The sequence below is a fragment of the Aquarana catesbeiana genome, linkage group LG03 (assembly GCF_042186555.1).
Source record: "Aquarana catesbeiana isolate 2022-GZ linkage group LG03, ASM4218655v1, whole genome shotgun sequence".
NCBI lineage: Eukaryota > Metazoa > Chordata > Amphibia > Anura > Ranidae > Aquarana > Aquarana catesbeiana.
This window is the reverse complement of record NC_133326.1, coordinates 131,156,727-131,171,984: the sequence shown is the minus strand read 5'-3', so window position 1 is coordinate 131,171,984 and position 15,258 is coordinate 131,156,727. Positions and strand designations below refer to the sequence as shown.

The 15,258-nt window shown below is 45.7% G+C and overlaps 1 protein-coding gene across 1 annotated transcript in view; it reads right to left on the bottom strand.

Annotated features, from left to right (window-relative positions):
• The window catches only part of LOC141131685 (TRPM8 channel-associated factor homolog), a 90,311-nt gene that overhangs the window by 31,548 nt on the left and 43,505 nt on the right, over positions 1–15,258 (bottom strand). Inside the window, exons 2-4 of the mRNA XM_073619239.1 lie at positions 4,160–4,781; positions 1,570–2,531; positions 1,396–1,490 (exon numbers count right to left, since the gene is read on the bottom strand). Coding sequence (XP_073475340.1) covers positions 1,396–1,490; positions 1,570–2,531; positions 4,160–4,776 — 1,674 coding nt within the window. The 5' untranslated portion in view covers positions 4,777–4,781. The remainder of the gene's footprint in view (positions 1–1,395; positions 1,491–1,569; positions 2,532–4,159; positions 4,782–15,258) is intronic.

Sequence of the window (15,258 nt, the reverse complement as noted above, 5' to 3'; positions counted from 1 at the left end):
ACTGGATTTACATATCATAACTCCAGGAAGCAGCATCAGTTGATGAAAATGGGTGACAGAGATAGGTATTCAAGGAAACCTTTCAAAGGTAATTTTTTAAAGTTGACAAATGGGCAGGGCCGGATTTCCCACAAGGCCACCGAGGCCAGGCCTCGGGGCGGTAGTGGTGCAGGGGCGGCGCCGCTCCTGCGGCGACTTCCCGGATTGCCCGGGATTGTCCCTTAATTATGATCTTTGTATTGTCCCGGCACCTTCATTCAGGGAAAATACAGTGTCCCGGAATGAAAAGAAAAAAAAAAACAGTCCGCCTCCGCCACTCTGATATAGTTACACTCATCTGCAGCAGAACTGGTTGCTAGGCTAGGGCCGCCCCACGTCTAGCAACCAGTGACGTCGGCTGACACGTGGGCAGTGCACCCTATGGCTGAGCAGCGCACCTCCGACTCTGAGACAAGTCCACCCACCTCCTCTCTCCTTCTACGCCTCTGGCCAGCAGCAGAGAGAGAGAGAGAGACCAGCCAGGCACACCAGAGCGATGAGTCACCAGAATCCAGCCTGTGCCCACTGCCCAGTCAGTGCCAGTGAGTCCCGGGGCCGCCGCCGACTACTCCCGAGTCCCGCAGCTGCTACAGGGGAACACATTGCCAGCAGCCTGACTTCTCCAGTCCATTTCTCCTCCTGAGCCTCCTCCCACCCACGAGGGCTGCGAGTTTTGAGCCACCTCTGCGCCAGACAAATTTCCAGGACCAGGTTAGTGTTTGTTCATGTGGCACCAAATATCATTCATGACAGTGATACAGCAACTTGCTGGCAAATTCTTGTTTAGTCACTATTCAATTATTAACCAACCATTAAGCATTGTAATAGGAGGCTGTGCACTGCACCTGTGGCTCTCTTATGCCCTTTATTTACGCGCCATGCATGCTAAATGCCTTCTTGCTGGAAAGCGCGTGAAGCCTAAATGGTGAAAAAAGCACAAGTGCTTTACCCCAAATTTCTGTTTTGGAACCTTTTTTCTGTTATGATCTTAATAGATCAAACAGAATTAAAAAATAAACATACTTTCTGTTTTTTCAGATGTGGAATACAGCCCTTGCAAAATGTCTCCAGATTACAAGTTGACAGATACACACATATACACAATGAGCTGACATATACACAGTGAACTTGTACTCCATACACTAAATTGTGTGAAGATTCACTTCAGTTATCCAATCACGTGAAAAGCAAATTCTTATTCACTTATTTCACATGCACATGACTGGGGATTCAAATTGAACAGTAATTTGCTTTTCACATGATAGGCAAACTAAGGTAAGCAACATGGCAAATTAGGCTGCAAATAATGGCAACACAATTGAGTATAATTCAGAATAGCATGTATAAAAGAAATACCTTAAGACCTTTTCTAACAGCTGATGCTGGAAACATGAGTACTACAGTTTTTTCAGGGGGCAGAAAGAGTCCGGTACTTCTCCATGCATCACCACCTACAAGTAATGCAATAAACATTATTATACCACAAATCTTGCATAGATGGAGACAAAGACATACTTTTTAATGTCGTACCTGGGTTTGTTGCATCAATCTGTACTGTAACAGGGTGCTGGGACAATAAATCAGTGCCACCTTCCTCACTGTCACCCAAACATTGAAGGTAGCTGACTTCTTGAGCCAAACAAATCATAAAAGCGTCTTTGGAGCCATTTTTCACAGGACACTTTTCACTGACAGTGGGTAAATGACCCTCATGTACTAGATGTGCTAGTTCTTGCTGTAGTGATGAGACAAGAGGGCTGGCTGGAAGCCTCATGTATGATGAGAGATCTTTGCTGAGTCTATCCAACCAAGAGTTGAGAGGTGGTTTTATCTCAACTCCACTTTTCAAATCCCTTAGCAGCTCACAGACTGCTCTAAAGAACTGGTACGTACTATCAACTGCTTTGGGATCCAAAGCCTTATAAACTCCTTGCTTGACTTTCCCTGCTAAAATGCTAATTCCAAACTTGTTTAGAATTTTATTTCCTGGGTACTGGGAAAGGACATGTGGGTTGGAGTAAGACCAGTACCAGGCATGGCCAGCTATAAGCAGGCCTCCACCTTCTGCCACAAATCTTTGGATCTTTTCAGCTTCTGCATCCTTGTAGGAAGTGCAGCAATACACACTGAGGCCAGGATTTAAGGCAGAAGCTACACAAGATAGACCTTCATTCTCTAACACATGGAAGAGATCTCCCAGTTTAGATTTATTAACACCAATCTTTCCATTTCTGCCCATGTCTAGCCAAGAAATAGCATTGAGAATGAAGGTCTTCAGCTTTCGTTTGGCCAGGAAGCGTTCATGTGTTCCTACAACAATGCGTCCTCTGCCATAGTATGCAGCACCAAAAAAGCATTGATTGTTGTTGCTGAGTCCAACTGGAAATGTTAGAGGTCCATGAAGAAGAAGTTCTGAGGAAATATTTTCTCCACTGATGTCCAGGTCATTAACACCTTGCATGAGATGCTCCAGATCCGCTGCAAAATGTATACTGTATAAAACAAAATCAGACACTGCAAAAGTTAGTGTTGCATACAAGAATGTATTGTGTAAGATTAAAGTGGGGCAAACGGCGGTATATGGCATGAATGACAAATAAAAATAAAAGAAGACCCCTTTTTTTTTTTTAAACACTAATGGCCCGTACACACGGTCGGACATTGATCGGACATTCCGACAACAAAATCCTAGGATTTTTTCCGACGGATGTTGGCTCAAACTTGTCTTGCATACACACGGTCACACAAAGTTGTCGGAAAATCCGATCATTCTGAACGCGGTGACGTAAAACACGTACGTCGGGACTATAAACGGGGCAATAGCCAATAGCTTTCATCTCTTTATTTATTCTGAGCATGTGTGGCACTTTGTGCGTCGGATTTGTGTACACACGATCGTAAATTCCGACAACGGATTTCGTTGTCGGAAAATTATTATAGCCTGCTCTCAAACTTTGTGTGTCGGAAAATCCGATGGAAAATGTGTGATGGAGCCTACACACAGTCGGAATTTCCGACAACAAGGTCCTATCACACATTTTCCGTCTGAAAACCTGACCGTGTGTACGGGGCATAAGGCTCTGTTTCCACTACTGCGAGTTGTTGTGCTTGAAACATGTGAAGTCGCATGACAAGTCAAAACCCATGTATTTCAATGGTCCTCGTTCTAATTGGTGTGACTCAAGTCACAGCGACTCCAAAAAAGGTTTTTGCACTACTTTGTTCCGACTTTGGTGCGACTTGTTCTCACATGGTTTTCACCGGTCGCATTACATTGCATTAAAAATCGCATTGCAAAGTTGCACTGTAAATCGCGCAAACTTTAGGGTTGCAATAGTGGAAACAGAGCCTTAGAGGTTTATTTATTAATGTTTTCACCTAGGATTCCTACAACTTTTACCCAAGATGTGCACATGCTTCACATGAGATTTTAACAGAAAATTGTGTGAACTTTGGGTAAAGGTTGTATGAATCTTCAATGAAAACTTTGATAAATAGACCCTGAATGACTGCTGAAAATGACATATTAAAATGAAAATCATGGACATATTAATAATAATGATTTTTGTTTTCAATGCTGGAAATGAGCAATTGGGTAGCCCTCACCCAGTAAATATGGTCTGTTCAGGTGTCCACAACTGTTGTTAACCACCACATCATCCATAGTACTTCCACAAAAGTGTTCTACACCAAGGAGTTCAAATACACAAAAATATGGATATAGTACTTTGGACCACCGTGCCGTTTCTTCCCCAATCGTGTGCCGTGACTGACCGCTCGCGTGCGCATGCGCGGGAGTGACGTCACGCAACTCCGCCCAGTCACAGAGCCGGAGTCCGTGGCCCCGGAAGGAAGAGGGGCGAAGATGGACGCGGCCTGCTCAGGAGACAGCGCAGGCTTCGTTTGCAGGTAAGTGTCATATAATGGGCTAGTATGCGATGCATACTAGCCCATTATGCTTTTAATTTGCAGGCCTTGCGGGGAGCAAAAGAGGAAGTAAAACCCATTGGGGGTTAACTTCTTCTTTAATATTTAATATGAATTTTCTAAACTACAGACACCAGTTTATTTCTTATTACAGCTCTAGCACTGCAAGGACTATTAGTCATAGGGTACTCACCCTTGATAAATTGGAATCCATGATATGTTCTCTCTAACAGAGAAGCTCCCCTTCTCTCCATATCTGTCAGTGAAATACACTCCAGCAACTGATGTTATTTTGTTCCCAGGAAATTGACACAGGACATTTTCCTGTTGGTGAGCTTGAGACCAGTTCATGGCTTGGGCTCCAATAAGAACACCTCCACCTTGTCTCAAGAATGTGACAATATCTTCTGCCTGGCTGTCATCATATCCAGTAGTACAAAACACCCCTAGATCTTTCTTCAGACCGGACACCTTTTCTACCCTGTGTCCAGAGGAGGACAGAGTCTGCTCCAGGTGATCTAGATTGTTGTTAACACCAATTACTGCCCCCAAAGATGGTTTCAGCCAGGATATAGCGTTCTTTATGAAATCCATGCATTGTGGTTGGTCTAGATATGATTCATGGCTCATGACCACTATTTTACCCTTCCCATACTTAGAGGCAGCCAAGAGGACATGTTGTGCTGGAGTCACAAGCACTGGGAAGGCTGTGTCACCAGTCAAGAGAAGCTGGCAGGGTCTGCTGTCTCCAGAGAAGTCCAGGCTACCCAGGCCATGGACAAGTGAACTGTAGTCTTCTTTAGCTGTCATATTTCCTATAAGCAAAAAATATATGATCAGTTTAAATGAAATTAAATGTTTGAAATTTTATTTGTCAAGAAGCAATCAAAACCCAAAAATTACTATTTTCACTTTTGGTGTAAACATATCTGAATACTAGGTACATCCCCATAGAAGGGACCCAAATTCTATCAAAGTAACTCAAATACAATTGCAAATATAAAGTGCATTCTATAACAGAGATTTACAGTATTGTGTTCTTTATACAACAGTATCCTGAGATTGCTTCCTAGAAAAACCACTAGATGCTTAAGCTGTAAAAATTTTAAACAATATGACATCAGGGGAAAGCATTTCTTAACTCATAACAAGAAAGAACTATTTTTTTATACACATCATAAAGTGACTTGTTAATACTGATGTGCTCTATTAACACACCTAACTGGCAGCACTAGGGTTATTGGTTCCGATATCAACCATGACACTACCTGCATGGAGTTTGCCTGTTCTCCCTGTACCTGTGTAGATTTCCTCCCATACTCCAATTGCATGCTGGTAGGTTAATTGGTTAACCTGTCTAAATAAAGCCTAGTATGTGTATGTGTGAGTGTGAGCTAGGGACCTTAGATTGTAAGCTGCTTGGAGGCAGGGACTGAGCTGAATCCACAATATGTAAAGTATTGTGTACATTTCAGGTCTGTATAAATACCTGGAATAAAATAAATAAATAATAATTTATTTGAAGAGTGAAATAAATCCTCCCCAATACTCAAAAGTGCTGGTTATGTCACTTCACATAGTGGGGTATCAAAGGGAAGGTGATTATAGGCTGCTGCAGGGTGGCCTTAAGGTGATGGCCCAATCAAAGTTTTATGGTGTGAACAGACACCACAGGAAAAAGTCAAATTGCCCTATCTTTGTATTGGAACTGCGCTGGGTAAAGCCGCCCAGTGCAGACCTAAGCAAACGATTTGAACCAGCCCTTACTTTAAGGTTTGAGTTATGTTGAAAAATTAGTGATTAAAGGCTAAGGTTAAAATAGATTTCAGGGGTTAAAATGACAGGTAAAGATTTAGGGTAAAGATTAGGGGTTAAGGTGGCCATAGATGGCTTCTGTCATACAGTGGCAGCCATACATGGATTGAAATTCATCTGGTCCCTGCTGAACTGGCTAAATTTCAATCCATTTACGGCCAACTTTAGTTTTAGGACATTTTTTGTTGACAATAGTGGTGAATATAGATTATTCTGCGGAAGCAAACTCATGTCAAAGCACATCTACAAGATACTTATTAGTCAGAGCATAGCCAGTGTGTATAGATCCTTATATCGTACAATCATTCATTCATTCAAAAGGACCTGCAATTCTATGTGCTTTAATTTCATTGGTAATTTTTTCTCTCACTAAATCTTCTAATGTATTCACTGATTTCAGATTTTTTACAATTTTACAACCCTTTGCATCAAATGATGGTAACACAAAACCTTCTTTAAAACCATTATAAAGCATGAGCGCCATCTGCTGATCTGGATACTTGTGTAGACATGGCAGTATGTTTTGTATGATCACTGGCGAAGGAGCTTATAAGAAAGGACTCATTACTCTGTGATTGATTTGAAGTCATTTTTTTTAAGCATTTCATCTCCGAGTGTGGGCCAGAGCAAAAGGCACACTCATGTCTATAATGGCAATTTGTAGCCCATTTACAATGTGCGTCATTAAATGCAAAACAAATGCCCTTTTTGTAAGACGTAGCATTACTTTTAGATTGCAAAGTCTGAGGATGCACCATCGGGGGTTTTTGTGGTAATAAAATATTTAGCCATAAACTAATGACTTTACTTCCCCATGGAAGGTTTTTGTGTACTGCTAATTTCTGTCTAAATGACTTATCATAGATGAACTAACCAAATCCTCCGAAATTTTTATAAGCTTCTAGAATGATGTCTATGTGATGAAATAGGCCCATGCTATGTTCAGGATATTTTTAGCATGTTATACTTGCATAAACGCAAAAGGCCTGAAGCCTGTTATTAAAATTCCTGGCAACAGGCCTTCTCCTATCATCATCAGATTTTTCTTTATCATTCCTAAGAAATGCTTTGCTGGAAGGAAGCAATGAAAATAAATCAATGAATTCTTCATTCCATACTTTTTCTTTGACTGTTGAAGTTTAATGAAAACCTAGCGGAGAAGACTGACAAGGCATACTTTCTTTTATACATCTTTCAGACACGTTATTTTTGGTGACATGACTCCTTACTAAATGGTCTGAGTTAGACGTTGTATCATTTGTAACAGCTAAGTTAGTATTGGAATATAACTGATCTGGAACGGTCCAGACAAAAGAATCACCCTGAGTATTAGTACTATTACCCACTTGAATTGTTGACACATCTCTAATAAATGACAAAGAAGAAGCTAATTGAGAAATAGACCTATACAAGGTAGTTATCATATCAATATTACCCAACTCACCTTGTACAGCAGCAGAAGGCAATGGAATCTCATTTCTGCTGGGAAATTCATTGCCTCACTCTGCTGCCGATTGAAAAGAGCTATCTGTGCTGTCACTTCTTCTGGGCATGTCACCGCTGCAGCTACTGCTTGCCCTTGGACCCTGTGTATATGGTTGCCTAGGGGATCACGCCTGTATTGACGTCAAGCTGCTGTAGTTGCAATGCCGAGTTCTCAGCTGCTCTTCTGCTCTTCTCCACTGGAGGGGCTGTACGGCCGCCAAGCTTTTCCTTTCCTCTTTTCTCATCTTGCGCTGATGCCGGCTTCACCTTCTGACTCTTGAACTTGCTCCAGAACTGGAAATGATTCCTCTTCTTCCTGCCGAATGTCCTCTGCGCCAGCTTCTCCTATGCCGCGATCTCCGCTTCTGGATCCGACGCCGCTCACATCTTGAGCCGATGCTTCAGCCTCCAGCCCGTCCGGTAAGGCGAGGCGCTGGCGCAGCCAATCCTCTCCTCCTTCTGTCCCCTTTCTCTAGATCAATCTCCTGAGTAGCGTCTTCATGTCAACTCAGGAGTTAGAAAACACCTCCTACCATCCATCATTCACCCCAATCAGATGGGATTTATATCAGGTCAAGCGGCGAGAGATGATCCCATCCGGGCCACGCAGCTTATTCATTGGGCACGCTCTCACCAAGACTCCACACCCTATCTCATTCTGTCTACAGACGCCAAAAAGGCATTTGACAGAATAGACTGGTCATATCTCAAGGCGGTCCTAGAAGCCTTGGGATTAGGCCCTCATATACTTCAATGGATCGTGACCCTCTATACAACTTCCAGTGCAAAAGTTCGGGTCAATGGCTACCTGTCTCCTGGGTTCCGCATACAGAATGGCACAAGGCAGGGATGCCCCCTCTCTCCCCTCCTTTTTGCCTTAGTTATAGAGCCTTTTCTTAGAACAGTACGGGCAAGTAGTGACATTAGAGAGTGTCAGAAACCATGAACCAGACCAAGACAGAAGTACAGTAAAATCACACTTGTTTATTAATAAAAATAAAAAGGTAAATAGAGTAAGCGTAGTCAAAGCATAGCCAGAGTCCAGTAACCGGATCAGGTAGTCAGCCAAGCCAGAGTTCAGTAACCAGATCGGGTAATCAGCCAAGCCAGAGTTCAGTAACCAAATCGGGTAATCAGCCAGGCCAGAAGTCAGGGATCCAAGTAGAGGAACAGCAAGCAGGATAAGGAGCCAGAAGGGATGTCAGCAAAGCCAGTCTTTAAACAGGAACGCAGGAGATAGTTTCTTGTGATGTGACCAAGGCGAAGGCAGGAATGAAGTGAGCTGGGGATCTTTAAGTAGGCGGGACTGACGAGCAGATCCACAACAGCTGGTTAACTGTAGAGAGAGAGAAGAGCTGGCAATTAGCTGACAGCTGAGCGGCCAGCTCAAAGAAGGAAGGGCTGAGCCAGCCCTGACATTACCCCCCTCCTCAACGACCCCTCCCCCTCGGAGGACCACCGGGCTTGAGGGAAAAATGTCTATGGAAATCACGGAGGAGGGCAGGAGCATGTACATCCGAGGATGAGACCCAGGAGTGTTCCTCCGGACTGTACCCCTTCCAATGCACCAGGTACTGTATGCGCCCACGGAACCTACGGGAGTCAACAATGGATTGTACCTCATACTCCTCATGGTTCTTAACCTGTATAAGTTGTGGACGTGGCATCGAGGTGGTAAAGTGGTTGCAGACCAACGGTTTCAATAAGGAGACATGAAGCACATTTGAGATGCGCATACTAGGAGGAAGGTCCAACTCGTAAGCCACTGGGTTAATCCTGCAAAGGATATGGAAAGGCCCAATAAACAGAGGTGCGAACTTCAGTGAGGGAACACAAAGTCATAGGTTGCGAGATGACAGCCAGACCCTGTCCCCAACCTGGTAGGAAGGCGCAGGCAGGTGTCTGCAGTCAGCATGGAGTCTGTACCTATCATTAGCATGACGCAAAGCCTCCTGGACTTGTGCCCAAGTGGAACGAAGACCACGGAGATGCTCCTCTAGGGCAAGAATACTGTGCGGAACAAACAAGTCAGGCAACATGGAAGGTTGGAAACCATAATTCTCCATAAACTGAGACAATCGGAAGGCAGAATTCAAGGCACTGTTGTGAGCAAACTCTGCCCATGGTAATAGGTCTGACCAGTTGTTGTGATGGTCAGAAATATAGCAACGTAGGAATTTCTCCAAGGACTGATTGGTTTGTTCTACGGCCCCATTAGACTGCGGGTGATACACAGAGGAGAAAGCAAGCTGAATTCCCAGCTGTGCACAAAAGGCTCACCAGAACCGGGACACAAACTGACTACCCCTGTCCGAGACAATCACCTGGGGTAGCCCATGTAAGGGAAAGATCTCCCGAGCAAAAATGGAAGACAGTTCCTTAGAAGTGGGCAACTTCTTAAGTGGAATACAATGACACATCTTTGCGAACCGGTCAACCACCATAAGGATAACTGTGTTGCCTTGGGAGTTGGGCAACTCCACAATGAAATCCATAGACAGGTGGGTCCATGGCCTCTCTCCATTGGGTATGGGTTGTAGGAGGCCCACTGGAAGGTGTCGTGGAGTCTTACTCTGAGCACACACGGAACAGGCAGCTATGAAGGCAGTTACATCAGCACGTAGACTAGGCCACCAGAATTGTTGAGAAATGGCCCAAATGAGTTGATTCTTACCAGGGGCGCCAGCTGCCTTGGGAGAATGGTAAGTCTGGAGCACGGCAGTATGGAGACACTCTGGGACAAAGCAGCGGTCACAAGGTTTCTCAGGAGGAGCATTGACCTGAGCAGCAAGAATTTTGTCACCCAAAGGAGAAGTAAGACTGGTGTGAACCTAGCCAGAATACGATCAGGAGGAATCATAGGAACCGGAACCGACTCCAACTTGGAAGTGGAGGAAAATTGTGGTGACAAGGCATCAGCCCTTACATTCTTAGTACTGGGTAAGAATGAGACAATGTAATTGAAACTTGACAAGAAAAGAGCCCATCGCGCCCTTCTGGGAGAGAGGCGTTTAGCCTCAGACAAGAATGTGAGATTCTTATGGTCAGTAAGAATGAGAACCGGCACAGTGGTACCTTCGAGCAGATGTCTCCATTCTTTCAGGGCTAAAATGATTGCCAACGGCTCTCTGTCACTAATCTCGTAATTGCACTCGGCAGGTGACAATTTCTTGGAAAAGTAGTCACAAGGATGCATAGCACTCTCAGAAGTAGGACGTGAGACAGAAGGGCACCAACACCAGTCTCAGAAGCATCAACCTCAAGGATAAAAGGTAACGTAGGATCAGGATGTGCCAACACAGGAGCAGAAACAAAGGCAGCCTTGAGACTTTCAAAGGCCTAAATGGACTCCGGAGACCAACTCTGTGGGTTACCATTCTTTCTGGTCATATTGGTCAGGGGCTTGACCAGAGACGAGAAGTTACGAATAAACTTCCGATAATAGTTTACAAAACCCAGGAAACGCTGTAGAGGACGTAACCCCATGGGTCGAGGCCACTGTAGGACTGCCGAAAGTTTCTCTGGGTCCATCGAAAAACCAGCAGTGGAAATGACAGCCCAGGAATTTAACCTGTTCCCGATGGAACTCACTCTTCTCCAGTTTACAATAGAGATTGTTCTCTCTTAATTTCTGAAGCACACGACAGACATCTGTGTGGTGGCTCTCCAGGGACTTGCAAAATATGAGGATATCGTCAAGATAAACCACCGCACATAACTGCAACAAATCTCGGAGGACATCGTTGAGAAATTCCTGGAAAACTGCCGGGGCGTTATAAAGGCCAAAAGGCATTATGAGATACTCATAATGTCCTGTTCTGGTATTAAACGCAGTTTTCCACTTGTCGCCCTCCTTAATCCTCACGAGATTGTAAGCCCCTCTCAGATCAAGCTTACTGAAAACCGTTGCTCCCTTGAGGCTGTCAAATAACTCTGTAATCAATGGGATCGGGTAGGCATTCTTAATTGTGAAACAATTGAGACCCCTATAATCAATACAAGGTCTCAGTTCACCGCTCCTCTTCTTCACAAAGAAGAAACCAGCACCAGCAGGAGACAAGGATTTGTAGATGAAACCCCGAGAAAGTGCGTCTGCAACATACTCCTCCATGGTTTTATCCTCCAAGATTGACAAAGGGTAAACCCAGCCACGAGGGGGAGTGGCACCAGGTTGAAGGTCAATTGCGCAATCATGCGTCCGGTGTGGAGACAAACTACCGGCTTGACCTTTGTCAAAGACATGGCTAAAATCACAGTACTCCACTGGCAGGGAGGAGAGTGAAGAGATTCACAGGACCTTGGCTACCTTCCGGAAGCATGTTTCACTGCATTGTGATGACCAGGAGAGAACCTCAGCATGGAGCCAATCAAAAGAAGGGTTGTGCCTCTGTAACCAAGGATAACCAATAACCAGCGGAAACTTAGGAGAGGAAATCACTTGGATTATCTCATGGTGAAGTGCCCCTACGGCCATGGACAACTGAACCGTCTCATGAGTCACATGGGCAGGCTGTAGAGGTCTCCCGTCAAGAGCCTCAATGGCAAGTGGAGTGTCACGCAGCTGCAGTGGAATCGAGTGCTTTGATACAAAGGCAGCATCAATGAACAGGCCTGCAGCCCCAGTGTCAATTAGAGCCTGTATCTCGATAGACGACTTAGCCCAAGAAAGGGTGGCCGAAACCAGGGGCTTATCCTTCTGGATAACTGGGGACGACACAACACCACCAAAGGTCTGTTCATGACAGGACCTCAAGGTTCGGGTGTTCCCAGGACGGGTAGGACAAGACTTCAAAAAGTGACCTGCCTGGCCACAATAAAGGCACAATCTCTCCCTCCTCCTAAAGGCTCTCTCATCCGCAGAGAGACACGTGAAGCCCAAGTGCATGGGTTCATCTTCACTGACCGACTCGATACCAGGAGGCATGGGAGGTGAGGGAGGCACGGGTGGGACTGCAAAGCTCAGAGGCAAACGTACAGGAGGCTTCAGCAGGCGCTCCTTAAAAGAAAGTATTTCTCTGAGTCTGGAGTCAATGAGGATGGCAAACGAGATTAAGCTCTCCAGCTCAGTGGGTAAATCTCGGGCTGCTATCTCATCCTTGATGGAATCCGAGAGACCATGAGAAAAAGCAGCCACAAGGGCCTCATTGTTCCAAGGAACCTCTGCTGCCAGAGTACGGAACTCAATGGCGTAGTCGGCAACAGTTCTCGTACTCTGTTTGATGGACATGAGGCACTTGGCAGCAGAAGCGGAGTGTGCGGGAATATCAAATACCCTTTTAAAGGAGGCCACAAACTCAGGGTAACTCAAGACAACAGGTCTTTGCGTCTCCCATAGAGGGTTTACCCAGGCCAAGGCTCTCTCAGAAAGCAAAGATATCACAAACCCTACTTTGCTTCTGTCCGTTGGAAACACCTGGGGCAGCATCTCAAAGTATAACTCAACTTGGTTGAGAAACCCTCTGCATTGAACTGGATTGCCCCCAAATCGCTGGGGAAGCGGGGCGGAACCAGACATACCTCTTATAGAGGTAATACTCATGGCGGGTGCCTACACAGAGACTGGCGCAGCAGCAGGGACGGTCTGCAACTCAGGTTGTACTGGAGCAGCCACAGTGGGGGATTTTGTTTGTAACACCATGGCAAACTGATCCATGCAGTGATCTTGCTCATCCAATCTGGAAAAAATATTACCAACAAGTGGATTGACTGTATCTTCTGAATTCATGGCCTTCACCTACTGTCAGAAACCATGAACCAGACCGAGACAGAAGTACAGTAAAATCACACTTCTTTAATAATAAAAATAAAAAGGTAAATAGAGTAAGCGTAGTCAAAGCATAGCCAGAGTCCAATAATTGGATCAGGTAGTCAGCCAAGCCAGAGTTCACTAACCAGATCGGGTAATCAGCCAAGCCAGAGTTCAGTAACCAGATCGGGTAATCAGCCAGGCCAGAAGTCAGGGATCCAAGTAGAGGAACAGCAAGCAGGATAAGGAGCCAGAAGGGATGTCAGCAAAGCCAGTCTTTAAGCAGGAACGCAGGAGATGGTTTCTTGTGATGTGACCAAGGCGAAGGCAGGAATGAAGTGAGCTGGAGATCTTTAAGTAGGCGGAACTGACGAGCAGATCCACAACAGCTGGTTAACTGTGGAGAGAGATGAGAGCTGGCAATTAGCCGACAGCTGAGCGGCCAGCTCAGAGAAGGAAGGGCTGAGCCAGCCCTGACAGAGGGATAACGGTGGGGTCCATGGAACACAAACTCTCAGCTTATGCTGATGACATCCTTTTCCACAAATCCTCTTGTCTCGCTGCCAAACCTTATGGGGAAACTTCAATTTTTTGGACAAATACCAGACTTCAAAATTAACTATACTAAATCTGTGGTCCTGCCCATTAATGTACCGGAAACATTAGCTACTAACCTACGGAAAGCTTTTCCATTTAGTTGGGCCAAATCCTCTACCAAACATCTAGGGATTCAACTCACTGACCGGTTTGATACGCTATACTCCACTAATTTCCCTACTCTTTTGGCCATGGTGTACAGAGACCTGCAAAACTGGACCAAGACCTCCTTCACATGGCTAGGCAAAGTTAATATACTTAAAATGAACATCCTCCCTAGGATACATTTTCTGATGCAGATGCTACCTATCCCTCTCCCCAAAAGCTTCTTCGCCCAGCTTCAAAGACTAATGATCAAGTTCATATGCAACAATAAAAAACCTAGGCTGGCTATGTTCCTACTACAGAGATCTAAAGAGGTGGGGGGTCTAGGCCCCCCAGACATACGTTGCTACTATAGAGCTATAGCGCTCCAATGTATCCTAAACATATAACATAGAAGGCTCTCAAAGTCACCTTCCCCATTGATCATTCATGCCCTCCGAGTTTGGGACCGCACTAATGCCTCGTATGCCCTGGTCCCCTCTGGCTCCCCGTTGACACCGCTGGGAGGCTTCTTGTGGTTCCCTCCTGGGGAAAAGGCAGCCTTTTTTGGGTCATGGATCACCAACTGTAACTATAGCTGTGGCAAATTCCTGGAACGAGGCAAGTTGATCCCCCTAGAGACCAGTGGCGGCTGGTGCTCAAAATTTTTGGGGGGGGCGCAAAAAATTTTGAAAAAAAATCATCAATTGCATCCACTGTGCCATCAAACGCTGCCATTGTGCCCGTCAAACGCTGCCACTGTGCTTTCAAACGCTGCCACTGTGCCCATCAAACGATGCCACTGTGCCTTCAAACGCTGCCACTGTGCCATCAATTGCAGCCACTGTGCCCATCAAACGCTGCCACTGTGCCCTCAAAAGTTGCCACTGTGCCCATCAAATGCTGCCAGTCTACCTATCATATGCTGCCAGTGTGCCCATAAAATGCGGCCAGTGCTCCTATCGTATGCTCCCAGTGTGCCCATCAAATGCTGCCAGTGTCCCTCCCGGGACACCCCGCTCACACCACCCCTGCCCCCCCCCATGTGGATGGATTGTGGGACACACTGCTGATATACCCCCATCCCCCCGTGAGTGGATTTTGGGACACACCGCAGCGCTGACACCACCCCCCCACGAGTGGATCGCGGGACACACCGTGGCGCTGACACCACCCCCCCGTGAGTGGATCTACCTGCGGCCCTATCACGTATTTACCCATCGGTTACGGACCATTGCTGGTGCGGCTGTGGCCAGAAAGGCAGGCTCCTACACATTTGGTGATTTGGTGGGATTGCCTGGTGATTAGACTGTTCTGGCTAGAAGTTCGCACCCACATAAAGGATGCACTCCAGATTGATACCCCGCTTTCCCCAGTTCGCTTTCTCTTGCACGTCCCTGCCCTCCCTCTGAGCCATTACAAGGAAAGCACACTTGAATGCTGCTAAAAGGCTTATATCTCTCTATTGGAAATGCCCACAGGTTCCTACCATAGCGGAGTGGCTCAAGAAGGTGGACGAAATTAGAGAGGCAGAGGAGTGGGTAGCGATGTGCAAAGACAAAAGC